This window comes from Bos indicus x Bos taurus, chromosome 25, assembly GCF_003369695.1.
Source record: "Bos indicus x Bos taurus breed Angus x Brahman F1 hybrid chromosome 25, Bos_hybrid_MaternalHap_v2.0, whole genome shotgun sequence".
Classification (NCBI taxonomy): domain Eukaryota; kingdom Metazoa; phylum Chordata; class Mammalia; order Artiodactyla; family Bovidae; genus Bos; species Bos indicus x Bos taurus.
The window spans coordinates 39,737,338-39,762,985 of NC_040100.1; the positions used below are offsets into that span (position 1 = coordinate 39,737,338).

The window sequence follows — 25,648 nt, forward strand, 5'->3', positions numbered from 1 at the left end:
CAGTCAATGTCTGGAAAACCCTTTACAGTGTTCAAATCTTCTGCATTACTCCCAACTGTCCAGATGGATAGAAAAGAAAGAAATGTGAAGTCCCTCAGTCGTGTCCAACTCTTTGCAACCCCACGGACTGTAGCCTACCAGGCTCCTCCACCCATGGGATCTTCCAGGTAAGAATACTGGAGTGGGTTGCCATTTCCTTCTCCAGATCTTCCCAACCCAGGGATTGAACCCAGGTCTCCTGGTAGGCAACATTTTATTGTCTAAGCCACCAGGGAAGTCCATTGGCAGGTCGGTATAAACCCCTGACAGGGTTTCTGCCATAAGTCATAAGAGGTCACTGCGGAACCAAAGAGCAGGGCTCCTCACTTGCTTTGTGCAGGGTGTGTCATTCATTCACATAAGCACACTGTAAAGTTAAGTAAAGGACAGCAGAAAACATGTTCACTAGGAAAACAAAGAACTAGAGCTCCACGCGTCCTTACCTTGTCCTGAAGAATCGGAAAGGCTACTTAGGATTCTTTGTCTCAAGTTCTCCAGCAGAATTAAACACTGTTCTCATAGTTTCAAAAGCTGATCCAAACACCAGAGTTTTAGTTTCCAAGCTCTCCTCCTGTACTTCCCCTCCAGTCAAGAGAGTGGAAGTTCTCAAGATCAGCTTGAGGTTACAGTCAGCTTAATGGCCAGAACTCTGGGTATGCAATGGTCCCAAGACTGTGACCACTGGGATGGACCAATGCAGAGAAGGTGTCAAAGATCTAGGGGTTAGACTAGATCAGAGATCTACTTCTCAGAAGCAACCCTGGAGCCACTTGTAAGGCTGTTAACTGAACACACAAAAAATAAAGCACCTTCTGGTTTGTCCTAGAAATCATCTGGTTACAAAGGTCACATTAGCGAGACTGAACCCAGGGTCAAGTCTGAATTCATTTTTGAACCAAGGTTCAATAGTTTTAGTTTTATATTGTTGTTTTAGTAATCAGCTCTCATTCCTGTGATGAGGTATAGAAATGCCTTCTTCTAACTTCCACACATCCAACCCAAATTCCAAACATAAGGAATAAGACACTGTGCTGCTAACTAGTGGCTAAGACTTTCCCACTGGAGGTTTCTCATTCCCCAACTGGATTGTACTGCTCCTGTGTTCCTGTCCAAGTTTCTTTCCAACTGTCACCTTTCAGTCCAGGGAGAGAAGCCACATTCCTCTTTATACTGTGGGAAATTTTGGTGACTTGTGTCCTGTGTTCTCTGAGGCACAACTCACAGAAGGCACAAGAGGTATTTAACAAACAATTACTTGAAGTCTACTACATTCATATGAGGAATGGAAGGAAATCCCTACTCACTCTCAAGCCCACTGATGGGACAGAAACCCTTCCAGTGCATGAGGGGTTAATGGAGCAGTGGTGCAGTGGAGGACAAAGACAAAGTGGAATAAGGTCAGAGGGAGGGAGAGATGGTTGCCTCATCCACTTCAACAACTGACCTCTTATTTGTTTTGGGTAAGCAATCCAGTCTTTCTTTCCCATCACCTACAATCTTGTAAGCTCCTATGTGTTTCCACCAGTGTTACAGTTACATCATCTCAGTGGAGCATCAAGAGGAAACTAGATCTCTTCTGAGGACCAAAGACCAGGCAGAATGACAAAGGTTTCTGAGCTCTACCAGAACAGCCAGCCCAATTAAGACAGGTCAGGTTATGCTGTAGAAACACACAGCACCAACATCCCAGTAATTTAACACAACAAAAGTTTATTTATTGTTCCTACAAAGTGCATTACAGGTCTGGCAGACCATCTAGAACAGATACCTCTCCCCAGTGTGGAAGGTCAGCATTCCAGACTGTTCTGATCTCGTGGCTTCTATATGCTTACATGACTGAGGCAGAAGACAGCACAAGAGTCCTGTACCAACAAATAAGTGCTTCAGTCCAGAAGTGAGACTTCTATACAACCCACTGCTCAAAACTATCTCAGGACCCTGTCGAACGAAAAGGAGCAAAAAAGGATAACCACTACCCCACCACTTTTTTTTTTTTTTTTGGCTGTCCCACATTAGCTTACAGGATACCAGTTCCCCAACCAAGGACTGGACCCAGACCCTCAGCAGTGAAAGTGAGGAGTCCTACTGGACCGCCAGGAAGTCCCAACCACCCCATTCTTACTGTTCACTGGGATACAAGCTCCACAGCAATAAGCATTTCGTCTCCTTGTCCATTATCATATCCTTAGCTTAGAAGAGTACGTGGGAACTTCCCTGGTGGTCCAGTGATTAAGAATCTGCCTTCAAATGCAAGGGACATGGGTTCAATCCCTGGTTGGGGAACCAAGATCCCACATGCTTTGGGGCAACTAAGCCCGCTCACCACAAGAGAAGCCTGCACACTGCAACAAAGACCCACTGCGGGGAAAGAAAACAAAAAGGCTTGTTGAAAGTCTGCTCTTCAAAAAAACAAGTACCTGGACACATAATAGGACCTCATTAAAACAAATGCATGAATGCAGTGCCAGCAACTAATCCATAGGTGTATCCTGGGAGAAGAGACAAGAGTTCCAGGGGTGTTAAGATTGAGGGTGTTGGGTAAGATCTATGCAGAGCTGGCTGTGCTTAGCAAATAATTCTTGACAGAGTTCATCTTGGGGAAGGAAATGAAATCTTGCTGACAGCGACACACCAACAGATCAAGTGATTTACACCATAAAGCACTGAAGCCAAAGGACAAATCAACTGAGCAAACCACCATGAGCGCTCAGCTCCTGGAAGGAGCTCCAACAGCCACAGATGCACTAGCTCCTTCAGTGTGGTCAGTCCACCCAACACACCACTGCGGATCAGAGAAAAGGAAAGGACGTGGACACTGTCTGAAACTCCACTACCAGCATGGCCATTAGATACTTTTCCTTCATCAATCCCTCTAATCCTCAGAAAACCCTGAGTTGAGCTTTATCTCTATTTCATAGAGAAAATGAAGACTTATGCGTGTTTCAGTAACCAAGAAATTAGTGTTACAAACTTGAAACAGATCCAATGTCATCCAGGCTGACTGGGCAGGGACAACATACAGATCAGTCCAACTGATCCTGTCTTCAGGCCTGACTAGTTACAGCTAAGTGACAGCCAACAGATCCACTAGTTATGGGGTCTTAACAAGTCCCTAAATCTCTCTGAGCCTTAACTTCCTTGTTTCTAAGAGATATGTTAAAGACATTATTTAACTCCTTTCCTAACACTACCCGAAAGCTCTAGAAAGAACACATCTGAATCAGGGCTGTAGATAAAAAGGTATTATAAGAAAACCCAGAATCCAGAGAGATTCTCAGCAGTCTATGGTGTGCTGAACAGAAACAGAAGATCCCGTGTGTTTAACAGTTTATTGTCAGCCAAGGAGGTGCGGGTTCACCCACCTTCATCTACCACTTAGCATCAGCTCCCAAACCTTTGGGCTTGGTCTCCTGCTGCCGGATTCAGAGCACCATGCCCAGTGACCCACAGGATCCTCCCTACTGCACACACGCCAGTTCCCAGACAAGCATAACCCTCTCCTTGTTCTTGATAAAAACAAAAGCCAAATTAAAATGCGAACAGACAAAAAACTGAGAAATTGTTCCTGAATTCCCATTAATATCCATTTAGGCCTCAGAAAAGTACTCATGTTCATGGCTCTTTTATCCTATTGGCATTGTGAGGTAAGGAGTCTAGTTTATTACAGAAAATTCTTTACATCTATTATATTGTTGTTGTTTAGCTGCTAAGTCGTGTCCAACTCTTTGCAACCCCACGCACTATAGCCTGCCATCTAATATAGACTGAATGGTAAAAATTCCAATTCATGTCCACATGACCTCATTAGAGATATTCTCCTTTTTTCAAACATCACCAATGAGAGGTATGATGGTGCATCAGTTCACCTGGCAGATTCTCCACCAGTAAAGTAAATTATTTCATCACAATAAAAATTGTGCTGAAAGGATTCCAGAGGTATAGAAATAAAGATTCATAAAGGAAGTCAAAACCATGTCAATTTTGCAAACACTGTCCAATGACAAGAGTAAGAAAACTCAACTTGGTTTCTGGAAAACTTCATGTTAAAATTCATTTCCGTCCCAAAAGACTATTGAAACTGCTAAGTCGGCTACCTGAAAGACAATGTATGTAATCAAACACGTATATTACTGCTTTTTATTTTGGAAAACTATGCTACAAATGTTTCCATCATATGTGCTTAACAGTGGCTGGAAGATCAATGAAAAACAATATTTACCTCTGTGACCACAGAAGACTGGTGATCATGACTGCATCTGCTATTTGAAGCTGGTATTGCTATTCTGTCAGCTACAATCCCAAAAGCTTTTTCCCTTACTCGGGTTCTTAGAACACCTATTTTCCTAAGGAATTCAGTGATAGTTCTAAGTAAAAACAGTAAGTAGTACAACTAACTACTACTGTTTCCTCTCACAGTCAACCCTAACTTCTTTCTGTGAAACATGATATTTATATCACCAAATTTTCCACTGGTAAAAAATTCTTCAAACTTTAGGGTTAAACTCTGGTTGGTAAATTTTTTAGACTAAGAACACTGGATAAGCTTTTCTTCATTGGTGTCAATCCTGGTGTCAAAGTCTTGAGCATTCACTGATGCTTGCATGTGTTATAGATGGGTTCTCCGGTGTTTAATAAGGTGGGAATTTTGACTGAATTTTTTTCCACACTCATGACATGTAAAGGGCTTCTCTCCTGTGTGAATTCTTTGATGTGTGTGGAGATGTGAATTTTGACTGAAGCTTTTCCCACACCAGGAGCATTTATACGGTTTTACTCCTTGGTGTGTGGTTAAGTGCTTATTAAGATCTGACCTCCATCTAAACCTCTTATCACACTGCTGACATTTATACGGTTTCTCCTCAGTGTGAATTCTTTGGTGCTTAATAAGGTCAGAACTAACTCTGAAGCTTTTCCCACATTCCTGACATTTAAAAGGCTTCTCTGTTGCACGTTCTTTCTTATGAAGCTCCATAAGTTTCAGCAGCTCTTCCTCCCACCAGTTGGAAAGTTTATTTCTTTCCTTCACTGGAAAATCTTGGTGCCATTTCCCCAGCCTATGCACATCACCATGATTTTCTTTGCCTGTTGTTTTCTGATGAACATTCACACTGGCTTTTTTTGATACTATGTCTCCTGGTGCTTGTATTTCTAAGTCAGAAAGACACATGAGTTGATGATTTTCCATGTCATTTTTCAGTTTTATCTCTGTTGGAATAAACATAAGAATCAGTCTACTGTATGTCAGAGCAAGATAACTATGGGGATAGAAAAAAGCACAACATTCACTGATTTTAAAATATATATATAGGGAAGTAGAATCTTAAAATGTTAAGCCCTTGGAAAGGTTCCTAATCTAGGCACATTTCTCCTCTTCCCATGGTATTATTTACCTGAAAGCAGCTCTCCAGGATTGTCTTTGAACATTGGAGATCCTTGAATATATGGCTCTTCCCCTTGCTCTAAATAGATCACTTTAGGTTTGGGGAGCACAAATAATGCTGTGAAATAAAAAACTGAGGTCAACGACTAGAACTAATAAATGGTTCACTAATTTTAGACTACTTCAGGAAAAGCAAAAGATACTTTAACCGTTTGTTATCCTGAATGGTTAAATGGATACTCTCATATCCAATATTAAGTTTACACTATACTGCATTTGTGACTGGGCATGAAAAGCAAAGACTGAGAAAGGAACCTAAGCTAGATCGACAGGAATCCAGTGCAAATTCCACATCTTCTGACACCACTTCTCCATATTCAACTAAGGAGTAACCAAACTCCAGAGCCTGCAGGAAACATAGACTGGTGCTATTACGTCTTCAGGAAGACTTATACTGGATAAGACCAGGTTTAGGTGAGTCGATGTGAAGGTCAATGGGCATGTATCATGCACAAATGATACATGCCATCATTATACTAACTTTTTATTGGTTCTCAAGCACCAAACACTGGACTAGAAAAGATTTCTACCACTCCCAGAGCTCACTGGTTCACATCCAGGTGGCAGAAACAGGCAAGAATTACTTAGTGAACTTACTCCAAATTGTACTGCCAAGTATGGAAAGTATTCATTACTCAGTCATTCCATAAATACGTACTGAGTGGTTATGGTGCACCAGGCACCCTCTATGTACCAGGGACATAGTGGAGAATAAGCCAAATCCCCGGCTACCACAGAGCTTATCATCTCATGCAGAGTCAGACACTCTAACATCAACAGACAAACAAATGTCAGGAAGTGATAAATGTTTTAAAGGAAACTAAGGAAGGGTAAGAGAACATTTAAGGTTCTATTTCTGTGACACTATTTTAGATAAGACTGTGAAAAAAGCTGCTTTTAGAAAATGATACCTGAGCAGAACCCTAAGGTGAGTTTTGTCATGTGACAGAAAAGTGTACCAGGCAGAGGGTAAGAGAAAGAAATGAGCATTTGAAGTCCATGAAACAGCAAGATGACAAGAGTGAAGAATGAAGCAAGAGCACAAGTGGCAAGAGATGACAGCAGATGAGAAGCCAGACCTTGGAGGATCCTGGGGGCTGTGGTAAGGAATTTGGTTCTAATACTGAATATATTGAGAAGTTATCATAGGTTGTTCTTTTTTTTTCTTTAAAGTTCTACCAGCTTATTGCTACCAACCCATCTCCCTCCACCCTCATGCATGTGTGCTCAGTCATATAACCCCATGGACTGCAGCCTGCCAGGCTCCTCTGTCCATGGACTTTTCCAGGCAAGAATACTGGAGTAGGTTGCCATTTCCTTCTCCTATGACAGGTTTTTAAGCAGAAAATGTCATGATCTGATTAGGCATTTTTTTTTTGGCCGGATCATGCAGCTTTTGGGATATTAGTTCCGCAACCAGGGATTGAATCCACACTCTTGGCATTGAAAATGAGAAGCCCTAACCAATGGACTGCCAGGAAATACCCCATGATTAGGTTTTTAAAAGACTCTGGCTACTGTGTGGAAAACTGAGGGTGGGAGAGCAGGAGTGGTGGCAATGGGTGCCAGTAAGAAAGTACTGAGGTGAACCTTGTGGCTGAGATGAGGATGTGAACAGCGCAAGAGGCTGAGACATGATCCAATTCAAACTACACTGTGATTGTGGAGCCAAGATGATCAGTGATGTGTTAGTAGTAGGGTATGATGGCAACATCACAGTAAAAATGATCCAGGGGTTTTCTGGCCTGAACTTTAGGTTAATGGTTGTGTCTTTCAGGGAGACAGGAGAGAGTAGAGCAAAGCAGATTTGAAGGGAACAAAAATTTTGGATAAGGAATGAACACGTGAACTTGGCAGAAGCTCCAGGGTTTCCAGATACACCTTTCCTGGGGTGAACTACTATCTGAGAATCAACGAGCTACTGAAACAGAGATTCTCTCACGGGGGTAAAAGTAAACCAAGAATGTGACAGATTAGTCCATTCCTATGCAAAGGGAAGAGAATTTTTACCTAGAGAGATGACAGTCTCATAGTTCTCGTGCATTACGTCATTGTAGAGGGCCTTCTGAGTGGGATTCAGTAGTTCCCATTCTTCCTGGGAAAAGTATATGGCCACTTCCTCAAATGTCAACAAACCCTAAAGAAGAGAATGGCTTTAACTCAGAACTTGCCACTTGAAAGACAGCCCAACCATCTGGCCCATGATTCGTATGTTAGCCAGATATTAAAGGAACAACACATGATACTTTTTAAAGTGAGGAGGCAGAAAAGAAAGAGGGAAGGGATCAGTAAGCCCAGGAGGTACCCAGTTCCCCTGGGAGATCACCTGAGTTAACATGCTTTTGAACACCTGCTGGGCAGGGTGGGTCACAGACAGCAGGGAGAAGCAGCCCCAAGAAGCTGGAAAGCACAGCTCACCTGGGACTCAGGCAAGATGAACTCAGGTGCCACTGTCCAGTCTTTGGTGTTTGTTTCCTCAGGAAGGGCTAGGATCTGGTAAGTAGGTACCACTGTGGATAAAAAAGCACCACAGAAATTTATCTTCCGTTTCTAAACATACTAGGCTCATTTCTAAAATGTAAAAGATTCTCATGTTTTCAGGATTGATGAGATACCTTTACAAGTGTGTGTGGTGTCTAGAAATGGCTCTCTCCTTGTAGATAAAAACCACTGAATCTACCAGCCCCTGAAACAGGTTCCCTAATCTTCCTGAGCAAATTTATGAAAGGAAAAAACCTGTTATCCAGTCATGACATGAATTGAGAACAAAATACTCAGGGACTCTAGTGTACAGTAAGAAAAGTTGCTTTAGCTTTTTTAAATTTTTTATTGTTACTTTTTGCCTATATACAATTTTATTCACATTTTGTCACTGATAACCCCTTAATTCCTTCTGTTTTTACAAGGACAGGTGGGCCCAATCCTCTCTACTTTTCTAAAGAACTGAGTTCCCAGTATCATTACCAGGGTTCTGCAGTTAGGAGATTTCTGTATCTTAAGCCAATCCCCACCCTCAACCCCACATGACCTATTCTACCGCCACCTGGGGGCATCCTAATTGCTAATGTAGCTGCATTAGTAGATCCACAGGGCAGGGTAACCAGAAAGTGCACACACATTCTGGCTTAAATTATATCCCACCTCCCAGGAGAAGAAAAGTAACATGAAGATCCTTACCCCTCTCACATACGGGCTCAGGTTCTTTGTGGGTATTCCTGCTCAGTGGCTCTTGTAGACCCTGGTGTATATTCCAAACTTCTTCCTCCAGGGACATGCCCACTGGCTGGGACTCTGCTGGCTTCAGCTGGAAGCCTGGGGCCTCTGCTGCTTCTCCCAAGAGCACTGCCTCCTTTCCCAGCTCCTGGACTGCAACCTAGAAATAACCCCCATACTTGTTACCACAGAACTGACTTTTGGTTTGGGCTTGATGGGAGAGGGAAGGAAAAGCAGAGAGTGCAGACTGCGGGAAAAGAGGGAGACGCTGAAGGAAATGACACAAAGACCTAGAGATACCAGCCACCAATTTTCCACAAGAACAATCCATACACAACATAGGAAAACTGGGAGAAACCAGTAAAGGGTGTGGTTACTGCCAGCTCTCCAAGACAGCAGTCCCACTCTCTGAATTCAGCCCAGTTCAGCCCACTAACAGGGTTGCACAGGCCACCTGTTCTCATGCTGCCTTGACAGGCTTTCTCTCCCAACTTAGATCCTTGCCTTAGTGGTTTCCTGTCTTCTAATTACCTCAAAAGATTAAGGAATTGAATTTAAAAGTTGTCCTGTCAACCAGATATTCCACATGGTCAGGGAAGATTCTCACAGACAATAGGGATGAAATGGAGGAAAAAAGCAGAAGAAAAGAGCCATAGCTCTGACCTATGTTCAAATAATTTTGACAAACATGTGCCCTCCTGGTATTCACAGTGGGCCTGAGGCCAGCTGGTGAGCTGTCACCTGCCCAAGGGCATGTCCTGGATCCCCACTCAGAGCAGAGCCAGGAACAACCACTGAGAGAGGGCAGTGGAGGCTCTTGCCTATGGTACAGAGGACACTACCCCTCAGGGTCTTTCTTCTCTCAGTTACTCTGCTGGGATTTCAAATCTTTCTTTCTCTGTGTTCTTCCTAATTTTTCCCCTTCCTGGGCAGTCATCCCCTAGTCAGTTGTGTTTTTTTTTTCCTTCTCTTTCATAGCTTCGCTCTCTTTTGGTCTCTCAGAGTCCTTTCTTTTCTGATCTGCCCTGAACTCTCCAGCTCCTTAGTGCTTTTTGTATGTTTCTAAGAATTTGAGGTCCATCTCCTTGGCCAAGCCAGACTAGGCTCATTACCCTCAACACACCCTGGCTCCAAAGAGAGCAAAACTCAACTCTGTCCCTAAGGCCAGGGAAGTCTCTACCAGGATCTCTGAATCCTATGGGCTGACTAAGGCTGTGGGTCTGTGCTTTCAGGTCCTGCTTCACAAGTGCTAAAGGAGCAATCCAATAGTGACCTAATCCATTTTTTCTCCCAATTAACTGCCCCAATATATCCACCTTCACTCTATTTCAATGCACATCAAGAATTTTCCTCCTCACCCCACTCCTTGTTTGGCCAGTTTCCCTTTGCAAGTGTTCTACCAGGACCACAGCCTCCTCGATGCTCTGTGGATGGTGTCTGGGTGTCCCCAGGCAGAATGGTCAGGAACTGCTCTAGCACCACAAGTTCCAAGATCTGCTCTTTTGAATGAATCTCTGGCCTCAGCCACCGACAGCATAATTCCTGGAGCTGGTCACTAGCCTCCCAGGGTCCAGCTGCTTCATGACAAAGGAAGTTTCGGAAGTGCTGGTGAGACCTCTCAGGAGTCAGACTGTCTTGTTTGTGGGGCATGTTTCTTATGCTGACTGGAGTTCTCTGCCACAGGCCCCTTGGTCTCCCACAGAGCCCTGAAATGAGCATTCAAGTACTTACACACCTTCAGATCTACTGTCATCATTTTGATCTAGGAACAATTCTGCTCCTGTGCCAGATACACCACCAGCTCCAGATCTGACAACTGAGGCCCAGTCTGGTCTGGAACAAAATCAATAAAACAATCTTCTTCCTAAGGCATTCAGGGCAGAAAAAAGTGCATGTCAGTAAGATGCTGTCACATGAACTTTACTATCTGCTAGTTATAATGAGAAAGATGAACTTTAAAAATCAACTGCCAGGGCCATGTTTTTCTACTATCTATTATTCAACTTAATACAGCACAGCTTACTGAAGACAAATTCCAATAAATCACTTTGCCTTTAAAAAAACAATCAGGAAAAGTATATGGATGAGAAAACTAATACCCACTGGCTGCAAGGAGTTCGGGGATTATCCAAAGATTTAACTGAAAAACTTCCTACGTCATTCTCTATTGTTAAGGAAAGATCAGTAAAATATTCTGAGTTTGTCTTAAATTTTAACATATTGTCCTAGTCTGTCTTTAGTAAGAGGATACAACTTCTATAACCTTTGTCCTTCTGGGAAGATGAAAGCCTTCACTTCCTGGACCTTTTGAGGTGCTCCTTTCCATTGTATCAAAACTTGTAGGAGAGCTGCAACAATGAGACCAGAGCGGAAAGGAAGTAATTAGGAAAATGGAGCCTTATTCTTCTGAAAAAGCATCCCTCAATAACTAGTTGTTCAACATTTATTTTGGCATTTCTTTGCAAGACATATAAAAAACACTATGTAGAAGATTTACATCCGTATTTCAAATTTCTCTTGACCTAGGAAAAAACTACAGCTGACCCTTGTTCACAAACTGTTTATTCAAATGTCAAGTGGTGAGACTTCCCTGTGGTCCAGGGGTTAAGAATCCGCCTTCCACTTCAGGGGGCCTGGATTTGATCCCTGGTCAGGGAACTAAGATACCACACGCCCCAGGGTAAGTGAGTCTAGTAGGTAACTAGGGAAAGCCCACCGGCTAAAAAGAGCCCGCACGCTGCAAAGACCCAGCACAGTCAAGAGATTTTAAAAAAAGGGAGCCCACGTGAGTGGCCATTACATTCAACTGCTACTGATTCCTTTCAAATTCTCCAAGGGTCCTTTAGACCTCTAAGCGATGCTGGTGGGCGTGGGAGGAAAGAGCTGTCTGTCTCACTTTCCCTGAGATAACCAGAAGAAAGGGCACAGAAATTCTGCCCAGGAAGCCGCGGTATCCGTAAACGGCCGGCTCCGGATGGCCGGCCGGCTCAGGGGGCGCACGGGACACTAAACAGGCTTTCGCAACACGGAAGCTGATCTCTGAGCCTGGGCCTCTCGTTTCTCCCGCGGTCACATCAGCCAGTAAAGTTAACACCGGTGGAGGCAGCAAAGTGGACACAACGCGGGGCGCGCCCGCGAGCACTGGGCCTACGGGCAGTATCCGAGAGGCCTCCAGGTGCGCGGCACGGGGCGCCACCCGCGCAAAGAGTGCAGAAATCATCCTCAGGAGCCTGACGGCGGGCCTAGCTCCGGTCAGTCCGGCTGCCCGGCTCGCAAACGCCCCCGGCTGCCCAGCAGTGGCGGGGGTCTCTCGGCGGCTTCAGAGCCGGTGCCGAACTGGAAGCCGCCTCTAAGTTACCTCAGACGGCCTGGCTTCACGGAAGCCGCTCCCTCTTCCCAGGGCTCAACCGCAAGTCGCCTCCAGTCTAACAGTGGCTCTGAGGAGGACTGTCCCCGCCTCGCCGCCTAGAGCGCCACTCAGAGGCTAGAGGCGGGGGGAAGAGGGGAACGCCGGGTTCCACTTAGATTCCCCGGGGCCGGAAAACCCGGTCAACCGGAAGGGGAAGTGACGTACTTCCGGAGAGGGCTCCGCACCGCCCATTGCTTTATCACGGCTGCAACTGAGGGAGCAACCTGTCAGCGAGAAAGAGTTGACGCCGCGAAATCTCAGGCCCTTGGAGCCTGGGGTCCCTGCATGGGCGCCGCCCTCTCGCGGGCATTTCTTCCTCCATCGCTGCGGGTGGCGGGCGGTAACCCATCGTCCCGCCGGGTGCAGCCCCCGTCCCTGCCGGTACCCGAGCTGGGCTCCCGCCGCTTCTCACAGCCTCCTCCAGTACCTGGTGTTTACCTAAAACAATAAAATAGCCTGTTATTTTTGTCAGAAAAATTAATTTGGGAACAATTTAGGGTTGGAATATGTAAACTCGCAACCGTTAGCAAGTCTGGCGAACGTGACTTAAGAATCCAAAGGAGGAAAATGGAAGGAGTATAGTGGGTTTTCATTGGCTGAGTTTTGACAATCTCCCATTGGCAGGTATTTTGCTGGGCCAGTAGAAATTCTTCTGGTGGGTAGAAAAGTAAACCTTCTTCCTGTTGCTGATGCAATTGATGTCTAGAGGTGGGGCATGATATCTGCTCCTTTGAGCTCTGATTCCATTTTAAATAAGATAGTAATTTTCACAAAGGCAGTTTTGTCTTATTAATCTGCTTTGTGAGAGGTGCAAGCTAGACACTGAGACGCAATCAAAGTTCCCACAGCTGACTGAGCACTGCAATCCCTCTGTCTTACAAGACATGTCAAGAACCAGAAGATTGTCACTTACAGAGATGGCTTGGATCATTATAATGTGTGGGGAGAAAGCTTGAGTTCTACAGGGACAGATACCTCCCTTCCTTTGTTCTCTACAGCCAACATCTATTGAGAACTCTCCCTCCTTCCTTCAAAGGGGAAAAGGAAATCTGGTCTCCTAAAACCGGGAATCAAAAATTCCCTGGCAATCCAGTGGTTAGGACTCTGCGCTTCCACTGCAGGGGGCACAGGTTTGCTCCCTGGTTGGGGAACCAAGATTCCACATACTGCACAGCGTGGAGAAACAAAAATAAAAAACTGGCATGGACACCGATGAGGAAAACAAGTGCTTAAGCAGAAGCTAAATTAAGCTTCTCCACCTTTTTCAACTGCCTGTCCCCTCACCGAGGCCATCTCCAATCTGATTTCCATTCTCTTTCCATGCTCCCTTTGTCACCACGCCTTCCTCTGCTGGGTTCTCACTCCAGATGCTGCACCAAGCTCACTGCCTTCTCAATGCTTCATTTCTCACCCAGGTTTGGATCTCCCTGTGCAGACCATCACAAATTACTTTCAGCTCCAGGATCCTATACCTGAATGCAGCTTGGGGTCCAACCATCATGACCAAGGTTCCCAGAGCTGGCTGAAAGGTAGTGAGGCCCAGCAGTTGCTGAAACGGGAGAGTCCGAAGAGCTGGTGGGAGCTCTCCAAGTTGCCAAATTCAATCCCCACAACGTGGATATAATCAGGCTGACAGACGAGTTACCTAATGGAAATCAAACAGGCCTTGACCATCAACTAGATACAGTTTCCAGTCCCAGCTCAATCCATACTAATGATGTTGGGGAAAATACTGAACTTCTCTATGCCTCTATTTTTCATCTGAACATAACAATACCATGCAGCACAGAGAAAAAGATTAGAAATGCTATTTGTATAGCATCTGGCCCAGTGCTTGGCACTTAGAAGGTGCAGAGTAAATGGTCTGGGTTGGTGTAAGAGAAGTACCATCTTATAGGAATTTTAAGCATATCTCACTATTTGACATATATTAATAGGTTTAACGTCTGTCATCCCCACAGAATGTAAGGTTCTTGGAGAGTGGGTAATTTGTTTCATTGGTGAATCTCAGCACCTCAAGAAGTGTCTAGTCCTAAAGTAAACATTTGGCAAATGAATAAATGGGTAAAAAAAGACAAAGACGACTAGGGTCTTCACACCTGGTTTACTGACCAGGTGTTCAATACTCAAGCATTATAAAGAGTACAAACGAAGTTGAAAATTGGTTTCGGCTGAGATGTCCCTGAGATCCGTCTCCCCTTCGTTTTCACTCCTATGGCTCTAAGGTGGGATTTCTGAACTTCAGCACTATTAATATTCGGGGCCGAACAGGTATTTGTTGTCTTGCGCGCCCCGCCTCTATTACACTGCAAACACCTGCGGTCAGAGTTTGGCTTTCTGCGCCAGAGGTACACGGCTCTTGCTCAGCTACATTATCCACCTAAACACCAGAATTTGTTTCTGCGGGGTAATCCACTCCATAGTCTAGGCGCTCTCTGAAGACAAGGAGTTCTGAGCTGTCTTCGTGTCCCCACTGCCCAGCACATGAGTGCCATAAGGCCTTGGTGAACCAGTGCTTTATTCGCGTAAATCACAAGAACAAGAGGCGTAGGGCCTTTCAAAGGCGACTTCACGGGGAAAGTGAGGGACAGGGCGAAGAGCGACAGGGCCCACACACCAGGCTTCCGCGTTCCCAGGCCTCTCCAAACAGAGGAGGTTGCAGCTCATGGCCACTGAGTGTCTTCCCGTTCAAGGATCCGAGACACGACTACAGCCTCAGAGAGGAGGGAGCTACAGGGCTCGGGTCCGCCCACCGGGAAAACCGCCCTCAACCCAGTCAGTCAACCACCAGGCTGTCTTTCCCAGAGCGCGGCCGGAAGCTGCCATTGTGCAAGCCATGACTTACAAAAAGTCTGGCGCGTGCGCAAAGGCTAAGCCAGAAACCACCGCCGCGGAACAAGCATAGCCCTCCCCAACTGGTCCCGCCCCTTCGCTAATCGACAGCAGTCTTACCCAATGAGAAGACGGGATCCTCGTTGCGTCATAACCTATTTAAACCGCTTATTTGTTAATCCCTCCTATTGGTTCAGTTCAGTTCAGTCGCTCAGGCGTGTCCGACTCTTTGCGACCCCATGAATCGCCAGGCCTTTCAGTTTGACTGGGCGCTTCCGTTTCTCTTATTTTGAAGGGTCCTTGTAGCACCTGTTCTCCCTCCGTTTACAGACGAGACAGCCACAGTAGTACTATCGAGAATCACTGCTCTTCCTTCACTTCTTCCCATAATCAAACACAATTCTGTCCCTCTCTTCCCCACCCACCTCTCTTTCCTGTCAATATAGCCATCCAATTACCCTGCTGTCTAAATAGGGAGGCAGGGAATTCCCTGGTGGTCCAGTGGCTAAAGACTCTGCGCTCCAATGCAGGGAGTGTGGGGTTCGACCCTTGGCAGGGGAGCTAGATCCCACATGCCGCAACTAAAAGATCCCACGTGCTGAAACTTAGAGTTCACGTGCAGCAACTAAGACCCTGCTCAGCTAGTTAAACAAATAAATAAATGCAGGAAGATATCCTAGAACGTTAGGAACCTAGAGACTTGGGAACCTTGTTGTAGTCTGCAAATAATTAGCTGTGGTAGCCAGTGGATCTCTCTCGCACTTTGTTTCATCATCTATAAAATGAACACAGTAAACAGGAACACTGTAAAGATCAAAACAGATGAACATGATTAAGTCCTCCCATTTATTTAGGACTTGTTTGACTTCATGTTTCACTAGATTTATAACTATTTAATTTTTTGAAGCTATTATAAACTATATTAATTCCAGTGTATAGAAAGAGAATTTGTTTGTTGACTTTGCATCATGTGATCTTACTAAATGTCCTTGCTCCAGAAACTCTGGTAGGGTCTTAGGATTTTCTACATTGACAATCATGTCACCTGTGAATAAGAACGTTTTGTTTTTCCTTTCCAATCTGGATGTTTTGTATTTCCTTTTCTTTCTTGATTGGACTGGCCAAGCCTTCCAGTACAATGCTAAACAGGAGTGACAGGAGTGGGTATTCTTCTTTTGTTCCTTAGCTCAGAGGGAAAGCATTCGGTTTCTGACAATTAAGTGTGATATGTACAATAGGGTTTGTTTGTTTGTTTTAGGCAGCAATCAGGCTGAATTTAATGATGGAGAGCTGGGCCAGACCACACACAGACCTCTGCCCATCCCCTTGACTCATGGCCCCTAGAAGCCAGAAGCAGCCTGGAGGGAACTGTAGTTCCTCCCCAGGCAGGTGGCCATGGTCCGGTGGACTTTGTGCAAAATACTAAATGCTAATTTGGCATTGAGGGCCAGCTCTAGGTGATCCTTTGTGTAGCCAGCCCCAGGATGGGGGACGGTGGGGGAAAAAGAGGTGGGTTAGGATGCCCCTGGCCGGGAGGAGAAAAGGGGACAAGAGAAAGGAAAATGCCCCGTTTGGGAGGCAGGTTGGGATATAGGCACAGGGCTAGTTTCTGAACATTCCCCCAGGGCAAAGGGCAGATATCCGAGTGCTGGAGATCACAGGTACTCGTCTCCAATGCCCATAAAGGCGAAACTGCCGTGGACGTCACTGGCACTGGCATCTGTACCAGGCGTGCCAATCACCCGCAGGTTCACAGCACTCAGCTTGTTTGAGAGTTTGACCATGGACTCCCGGGTGGCATCTGGTGACTCAAGAAGCAGTGGTGACTTCACGGCTTGCTGGCTGTCTGAGCATCTCAGGGTGCCCCCCACCCGCCGGTGCACCATCTTCCTGATACTGCCGCCAGATTGCTTCACCATCAGTTCATCTACCATGGACTGCAAGCAGATATTCATCATAATAGCCTGGGGGCTGGTGATGGTGACCCATTGTAGCTGGTCCTTGCTCATGAGGTATTCAAAAGCCAATTCCAGGTGCACCTCACCCCGGCCGAGGCTGCTTGTGCCTCAGCTTGGCAGTGGCACAGAGGAGGTGACCCACCAGCATCACATGCGGGTGACCCGGAAGGAGACTTCACAGAGTTGCTGGCCAGGCAGGCGGAGCTGGAGGCTGAGCTCACTGTTGCCTGTGAGGGGCGAAGCGGCTTTGCACTCTCGCCTCCGCTCCTCAGCGCGTCTCCGCTGTCTCGCTCGCCATTTGCGGAGTGCAGGAGCGGGGTGCTTACAGACAGTCCTTCTCTGAGAAGTCAGCCAAACAGGCGTCAAAGCGCAAGTAGCCATAGTGCCGCAGTGTCTGGGCCAGCCGCAGGAACTCCTTCTTGGAGACCTCCTCCTGCAGTGATTTGAGCTGCTACTGTTCCTTGGCCACCAGGATCCACACACGCTTAATGTCTGCTACCATCTGAGCATAAAGCAGGTTCAGGCCAACCCGGTTCTCCATGACATTGTCGTCGTAGGTAGAGTCCAAATAACTCTTCCTTAGCACAATCTTACAGTCTTGACTCTGAAGACTGGTAACAGACACATAAGGCAACTCAAACTCTTGCAACTTCCGTACAAACAAAAAGGCTCCATCCTATTTTTCTCGAACTAGAAAGAGACTGAAGTAGCTGATCAAGTCATCTGGAATATCCAGCATTGCAGCCACACCCTCCAGGACATATTCAGTCTGATCTGAAGTTAGCACGTTGACCAGAACTTTCTGCCCGTTGCTGAGTGGCATTTCCAAAGAGACCTCTTCTGTGAGGACCTCCTGCTGTGCCCGAAGAAGGAAACAATTGAAGGTCTCACTGCTCCCAAGCAATGGGTCTTCCCGAACAGCTTGCATGTACTTCTCTAACTGCTCTCTCCTGTTTCACTCTGCCGGTGTCAAAGCCAAAAGCTTTTGGGGGGAAATGCGGGAAGCACATTGGCCCCATATTCCTTCCGAAGCTGCTCGTGCAACCCCAGGAGCTGCCTGTTGCGCACGCAACAGTGCAGGACTCCATTCACGTGAATGTTATAAACCACGTTGGCTGAGCCGCCGCTCTCCTCGCTGTGTGACTCGGTTTCAAGAATGGAAGAGTACATATTCCCTGCAGCAGGGCCCGGCCGGGCTCCGGACTATGAGGGGCGAAGCGGCTTTGCACTCTCGCCTCCGCTCCTCAGCGCGTCTCCGCTGTCTCACTCGCCATTTGCGCAGTGCAGGGGCGGGGTGCTTACAATGGGTTTTTAAAAAGTAGATGCTCTTTGGGAGTTCCCTGGTGACCTAGTGATTAGGATTTGGTGCTTTCAGTGCCATGGCCTGGGTCCAATCCCTGGTCAGGAAACTGGGATCCCACAACTTGTGGGAAAATTAATTATAAAAATAGATGCTCTTTTATAGGGTGAAGAAGTTCCATTCTTTTCCTAGTTCCCTGAGTTTGTCATAAATAAATGTTGTATTTTTGTCTCCATGTTACTACAGTTTCATTTTCAGGTTGCTAGTTGTGCTAATCTGAGGTAAAGGAATATCAGAGAACATAAATTGTAAATTCACTATCAGTTCTGTGATGCTTTGAATTCTACTGTTGTTCTCCAATTCACCTGCGATTAATAAAGTTCTCAAATAGCTGCTCCATGCATTTTACCCAAATTTTAAGGTTGTTGTCTATGTGAGAAAAAAGGTGAAGCATGCTTATTTTAACTTAGCCAGAGCTGGAACCCTAATACTATTAGTTTTTCTAGTGCTTTTCCAATCTTTATACAATATTCTTTCTTTCCTGAATTACTGGTTCTCCACTCTAACACCTAATCCCTGCTTCTGCAAATCGTCATAAATTAGTTTACTTCTTTTCAAAGCCTATACTTTATCTTCCTTTTTTTGTTGTCCACCATCTTCTTCCCTGTTCCACCTGCTAGTATTAATACTGGAAGTATACTTGTCATTAAGGAAATGAAGATAAAAACAGCATTATGATACATACTTACATCCCTTGTCACTTTTTAAATCGTGATATAAGATACATAATAAAATCCACAATTTAAAGTATTTAATTCAGCAGTTTATTAGTATATTTACATTTCATCATCACTAATTTCAGAACATTTTCTTCATCCCCTGAAAAAGCCCCGTATCTTTAGCAAACTTGACCCCCTGCAGCTTCCAGTTCCTGGAAAATACTAATTCACTTTTGCTCTCTAAAGATTTGTCTATTCTTGATATGTAATACATGTGACCTTTTATGTCTAACTACTTTCACTTAGCATGTTTTCAACATTCATCCATGTCACAGCATGTATCATAATTTCCTTTATTTTTATATTGCTAATAATATCCCGTTGTACAACTATAACATTTTTTTTCCATTTATCAGTTGGTAGATTTTGGGGTCCTTTCTACTTCAGGGCTACTGTGACTAATGCTGCTAGGTTTTTTGTGGACATAAGATTTCATTTCTCTTGGGTATATACAATGCTTAGCAGTCGAATTGCTGGGACAAATGGAAATTCTATGTTTAACTTTTGAAGTTACTGATCAAATGTTTTCTTCAATGGCTGTACAATTTAAATTTCCACAAGCAGTGTATGAGGGTTCTAATTTCTTCACATCCTTGATAACATGTATTAATCTTGGTTATAGCCACATTAGGGGAGGTTAAGTGGTATCTCAATGTTTTTTTGTTTCTTTGGCGAATTGTGAGATTTTATTTTCCCAATTAGGGGTCAAACCTGGGCCCTTGGTAGTGACAGAGCCTTAACCACTGAACTGCCAGGGAACTCAGTGTGATTTTGATTTGAATTTCCCTGAAGGCTAATGATGTTGAATGCCTGTTTATATGCTGACTGCCCAGTTGTATATCTTATTGTGAGAAATGTCTACTCAAATTCTTCAATAATAATCTCTCTACTACTGAGTTTCTTTAGTGTCAAGTAATGTTTCCTGAGATGATGTTTCTCATCATTTGGGGGTTTGTAGTTATAAAAACTTGACACAAGCTTTAAAAATACTCTTTTGGCAAGTAGGATATAATTGCTGATATACTAAAGTGCCCAACTTTTCATAAGAGTTGGCTTTCTGTCTTCATGACTTACTGAGAATGTAGCTAGATTTCTTATTTCTGCTCTAATGCTCTAATTATGTCTCTACTTATAATATTTTCTTAAAAATTATTGGAGATGCTCTCCAGATTGTGCAAATCCACTCACAAAATGTAAAGAGTTTAAATCAACCCAACCACATTAAAAAAAAAAACCCAACAAAACATTAAGGTAGGTAAGACAGTAGAGTTGTATTTTTCCTATTCTGTTTTTGGGAAGCTGTGGTTGGTCTTGAAGGTAAGGCAGAGTGGGAAACTGACCATGGAAAGCCAAAGTGCCAAACAAATGAATACAACAAATATTATACAAGTTGTTTAAACCATGGAGAAGGAGCCTAAAGAATGCCCACTTTATCCCCAATCCAGCATTCTTTAGAAGCAAAAATGCAAAACCAAAAATATTCATAAACATAAAATCTCAGCACCTAAAACAATGCTCCTGGCACATAAGTGCTCTATATCAGTATCTGATGTTGAATGAATAAATGAACATTCACAGTACATATCTCTCCAACAGTTTTAGGGAGCAAACATCCACAGGCAGAGATAAAGACAGAACCAGTTTTTGGCAGCACAGTTAATACATCAATTTGGGAATTAAAGGTGATAAATCCTAACTTATGGCACCAGGACTGGTTGCAAAAAACACTTTGTTGATTAAGTCAATAGTTATAAAGTAAGGTAAGCTGAACTGGCCATGAAGGCATCTGTCAAAGTAGTTTGCACCACACTTCTTGACTATTAGAACACTGACTGCTGAAGCACAGAATAATAACCTTAGAACAACAGAAAGAGTATCAAGGGAACAAGTGGACACCAACCAGGGAAAAGGAGAGAAACTTCATTAAGAGAATGTATGGTACCAAATAAGGAAAAAACTAGAATAGGAATATTAAATATCCACTTCATTTTTCATCTTAGCAGTTACTGAAATGTGATGGTTAAATGCTAATTGTAAAAAATACAATCAAACAGGAATGCTTAGAAGGAAGTGGATTACAAATTATAGTAAAAAGCATTTTTACTATAGTATTTTTAGCATTCATTTATACATTATTTCAAGAAAAAAAGGACCACCAATGAAAAGTAGGTAAATGAGGGCACTTTTTGAGCTTCAGTGTAAATGTCCCATATGAAAATGTTAAAAAGTAATTACTATTATTTTGTTCTTTGATGGCTTCTAGGAAACCAACAATTAACTATTACTACTGAACTCTTAATGAGTAAATCACACTGGGGCTTGTTAAAAGTTAGCAGTTGATCATGAAGTTTCAACTTTTAATAAGTTGCTCAAGTGATTATGACAGGCATCTAGTATTCCTTGTGGACCAGCCTTATTATGAGGCATCAAGGCTGCTTGTTGGTTCTCATAAATGAATACCGTGGGGTGCGGAGGAGACCAAGAGGGTCCTCTTACAGAGTTATATTGAGAAGCTGTTGGTCAAGTTCTGGTAGCCCTCTGAGGGAGGAAAAGGCAGCTCCCATGTTCTCAATTAAGCTCGTGCCATGTGGAAACAGCCTCTGTTGACTGGGAATTCTTTTTCATAGACGGATTAGAGCAGAGACTATCAAGGATTTTTTATCTCTAACAAAGAAACTATTTATGCATGAAATGTCATAATGTCTGAGATTGGCTTCAAATATTCCAAAACAAAATATTCCAAATATTCCAAAACCCAGCCACCCACCCCAAACAAAATAAAAACAAAAACAATGGAGTGGGTAAATGTAAAAACTGGCAAAATTTTTAAAGCCTATATAAGGGTCATATTATTTTCTCTACTTTAGATATTTTGATAATTTCCATACTGAAAGAATTAAATAAGTATATATACAAGAACACTGTTCCTCTCCTACATATATTATCTTAAATCAGTTATTGCTCTCTATATTAGAATTATTTCAGTTACAATGAACAGAAATGCCAATCACATTGGCTTAAATAATAAGAAATGTATAGATTTATGTAGCTAAAAAGTCCAGTGCAATTCTAGGTATCAGGTGATGCTTGATCCTACAGCTCAGTGGTGTCTCTAAAACCTGAGTATCACCCTGCTCTGTCTGCTGTGGTGTTGGCTTCATTCTAAGGCTCATATTTCTCCTGTTTCAAGAAGACTGTCAACATCTCCTGGGTTACATGTGCCATCCAGCAAGTGCTGGATCTGTTCTAATGTTTCCAACAAGACAGGCCAGGTTATGCTGCAGAAACACACAGCACCAACATCCCAGTGTTTTAACACAACAAAAGTTTATTAATCCTTCCTACAAAGTCCATTACAGGTCTAGGGAACTCTCCAGAACAGGTACTGCTCCCCATTGTTGGGTGCTTGGCATTCCAGACTGTTCTGAATTTTGTCTCCTCTTCTATATGCTTACATGGCTGAGGCACGAAAAAACAGCATTAGGGTCCTGCACCAACAAGTAAATGTTTCAGCCAAGAAGTGAGACCTCTGCACGTAACCCACTGCTCAAAACTATGTCTGGACCCTAACTGCAAGAAGCAAAAACATCTAACCATTCCCTTCTTACTGTTCACTAGGATACAAGGTCCATGAGGATAAACATTTTGTATCCTTGTCCACTACTGTATCCTTACTTTAGAAGAGTACCTGGGCGCATAACAAGATCTCATTAACTTGAATGAATGAATGTAGCACCAGCAAGAAATCCAAACCTGTATATATTGGGAGGAGAGACAAGAATCCCAGGGGTTTAAGACCAAAGATGTTCAGTAAGATCCATATAGACCAGAGCTGCAAAGCTACCTGCGCTTAGGAAATAATACTTGCTAGAGTTCATCTTAGGGAAGATAATGAAATCCTGCTGAGAGAGACACACCATAGGTCAGGTGACTTACACCATAAAGCACTGAAGCCAAGGAACAAATCAACTGAGCAAACCACCACAAGTGCTCAGCTCCTGGAAGAAGCTGCAACAGCCACAAATGGATCTGCTCCTTCAGTGTGGTCAGTCTACCCAACACACCACTGTGGCTCAGAGGAAAGAGAAGGATGTGTACAGTGTCTGAGACCCCACTATCAGATCATCAGGTGCTTTTCCTTCATCAATCCCTCTAATCCTCAGAGAACCGAGTTAAGCATTATCTCTATTTCACAAAGAAAATGGAGATTTAAGAATGTTTCAGTAACCAATCAAGAAACAGGCATGTTTTACTAGCTAGAAACAATATATCATCCAGGCTGGCTGGACCGGAACAACATATAGATCAGTTCTGCTGATCCTGCCTTCAGGCCTGACTGATGCAGCTAAGTGACAGCCAACAGACCCACTAACTATGTGGTTGTAACAAGCCTCTGGATCTCTTTAAGCCTAACTTCCTTACTTTATAAAGTCAGAGATTTGGGAGAGATAATTTAACTCCTTTCCTGATTACACCTAGATGCTTTACCAGGAACATATCTGCATCACTGAGCAGATAAAAGGGGGAGTTACAAGAAAACTCACAACCTAAGGAGATTTCTAGCAATCTATCAAATTCGTAACCTAAGGCTGTTACCTGAAAGGATGGAGAAAACAGGAGTAGGATGTCCTTGCCTGCTTAACAGTTACAGTGTAAGTTAACCAATGTAGAGGTGCATTTGTCCATCCTTGCCTGCCACCCAGCATTAGCTCCCCTTTTGGGAACTTGGTCTCCAGCTCACTGGATTCCCAGAATAACATGCCCAGGGAGCCACAAGATCCTGGTGCAGAAAACACTCTAGTTCCCAGACAAATGTAACTCTCTCCTTGTTCTTAACAACAAACAAAAACCAAATTAAAATGCAAACAGATAAAAACCTGAGAAGATGATCCTGAATTCCCATTAATTTCCATTTAGACCTTGAAAAAAAGTGCTCATTTTCATGGCTGTTTTATCCTATTGATATTGTGATATAAAGAGTCTAGTTTCTTTTATTGCAGAAAGTTCTTCTTTACATGGCTAAAGATTCCAACCTGTTTCCATTCTATCTCCTTCTTAGAGGTGCTCTCCCTTTTCAAGAGGCATAAAATAGTGATTAATTCACCGGCAGAGAGGCATAAAATAGTGATTATATGTGTTCATCTGGATAGAATCGATATTGCTGAAGAAAATATTTCATCAGAGTAAAAATTATACTAATAGGATTCAAGAGCTGCATTTGCTAAAAAGTTAACCAAGGAACTCAATGTCCAAATTTGTGAACAACGCCCAATGATGGGACACTTAAGAAAATCCAATTAGGTTCTTCAAAAGTTTTACATTACAATTCATTTTTGCCCATGAGATTATTGAAACTGGCAAACCTGGAAGACAACGGTATGCAACTAAACATGCATATTATTGCTTTTTGTTTTGGAAGACCATGCTATAATACAAATGTGTCCATCATATGAAGTTTGAGTGCCTTGGGAAATCAATGCAAACCAACAATATTTACCTCTGTGGCCAAAAAAGATTATTTCATAGCTGCATCTGCTATGCAAAGCTGAATTTGCTGTTTTGCTATATACATCCCCAAACAGCTTTTTGCTTTCCTCAGAATGTTCTTAGAACACCTCTCCTGCTAAGGAATTCCCTGGAAGCTTTTAGTAAAAATAGCAAGTAGTGCAACTACTAACAAATCCTTTGAAGAGTCAACCTTGATTCCTTCTATGAAACATGTTTATATCCCAAAGTTTCCTGATGAAAAATTCTTCATGCTTCATAATTTTGTATTTTTCTTAACTTTAAAGTCAAGTTCCACTTGATAAATTTCTTTAGACTGAGGACACTGAACAAACGTCCCTTTACTGGTGGAGTTTCTGGTGTCTAAGAAGGCTTGAGCGTCTGCTGAAGTTTCTCCTGCACGTGGTACAGGTGTAAGGCTGCTCACCTGTGTGAGTTCTCCGATGTTTAATAAGGTGGCAATTTTGATTGAATTTTTTCCCACATTCATGACAAGTAAAGGGCTTCTCTCCAGTGTGAGTTCTTTGGTGTGTGTGGAGATTTGTCTTTTGACTGAAGCCTTTCCCACACCATGAGCATTTATATGGTTTTATTCCTTGGTGTGTTGTTAAGTGCTTATTAAGATCAGAGCTCCACCTAAACCTCTTATCACATTGTTGACATTTATATGGTTTCTCTTCCGTGTGAACTCTCTGGTGTTTAATGAGGTCAGAGCTAACTCTGAAGCTTTTCCCACATTCCTGGCATTTAAAAGGCCTTTCTGCTGCACGTTCTTTCTTCTGAAGATCCATAAGTTTCAGCAGCTCTTGTTTCCAGGTTGAAAGTTTCTTTTTTTTCTTCACCGGAAAATCTCGGTGCAATTTCCCCACCCTATGCACATCACCATGATTTTCTTTACCAATTGTTTTCTGGGGAACTTTCAATCTGGCCTTTCTTGATGCTATAGCTACTGGTGCTTGTATTTCTAAGTCAGAAAGACATAGAGACTGAATATTTTCAGTGTCATTTTTAAGCTTCAGCCCTGCTGGAATAAATGTGAGAAATAGCTTACTATATGTCATAGCAAGTAAACCATAGTAAATGAAAAGAAAAACTGGACAAACACTAATTTTTAAAAAAATAGATAAGCAGAACCATAAAATGTGAAATCCTTGCAAAGATTCCTATCATGGC

The 25,648-nt window shown here is 43.5% G+C and overlaps 2 protein-coding genes and 1 pseudogene across 3 annotated transcripts in view; all 3 read right to left on the bottom strand.

The window, feature by feature from the left end:
* Window positions 1-1,729: 1,729 nt before the first annotated feature.
* ZNF75A (zinc finger protein 75a) lies at window positions 1,730-12,250 on the bottom strand. 2 transcript variants are annotated; one of them, XM_027527478.1, is made up of 8 exons: window positions 12,051-12,250; window positions 10,956-11,040; window positions 10,428-10,556; window positions 8,657-8,852; window positions 7,898-7,989; window positions 7,490-7,616; window positions 5,430-5,537; window positions 1,730-5,244 (listed from the first exon to the last, which is right to left on the bottom strand). In XM_027527478.1, the coding sequence occupies exons 3-8, from the start codon at window positions 10,446-10,448 to the stop codon at window positions 4,646-4,648; spliced, it is 1,143 nt and encodes a 380-aa protein (XP_027383279.1). In that variant the 5' UTR covers window positions 10,449-10,556; window positions 10,956-11,040; window positions 12,051-12,250; the 3' UTR covers window positions 1,730-4,645. The 2 variants fall into 2 exon arrangements, with proteins under 2 accessions (XP_027383279.1, XP_027383280.1); XM_027527479.1 differs by lacking the exon at window positions 10,956-11,040.
* Window positions 12,251-15,807: 3,557 nt separating this feature from the next.
* LOC113883609 lies at window positions 15,808-18,231 on the bottom strand (annotated as a pseudogene).
* Window positions 18,232-18,992: 761 nt separating this feature from the next.
* The window catches only part of ZNF263 (zinc finger protein 263), a 33,262-nt gene continuing 26,606 nt past the window's right edge, over window positions 18,993-25,648 (bottom strand). Inside the window, 1 exon segment of the mRNA XM_027527065.1 lies at window positions 18,993-25,499. Within this exon segment, the coding sequence (XP_027382866.1) occupies window positions 24,787-25,499 (713 nt within the window). The 3' untranslated portion in view covers window positions 18,993-24,786.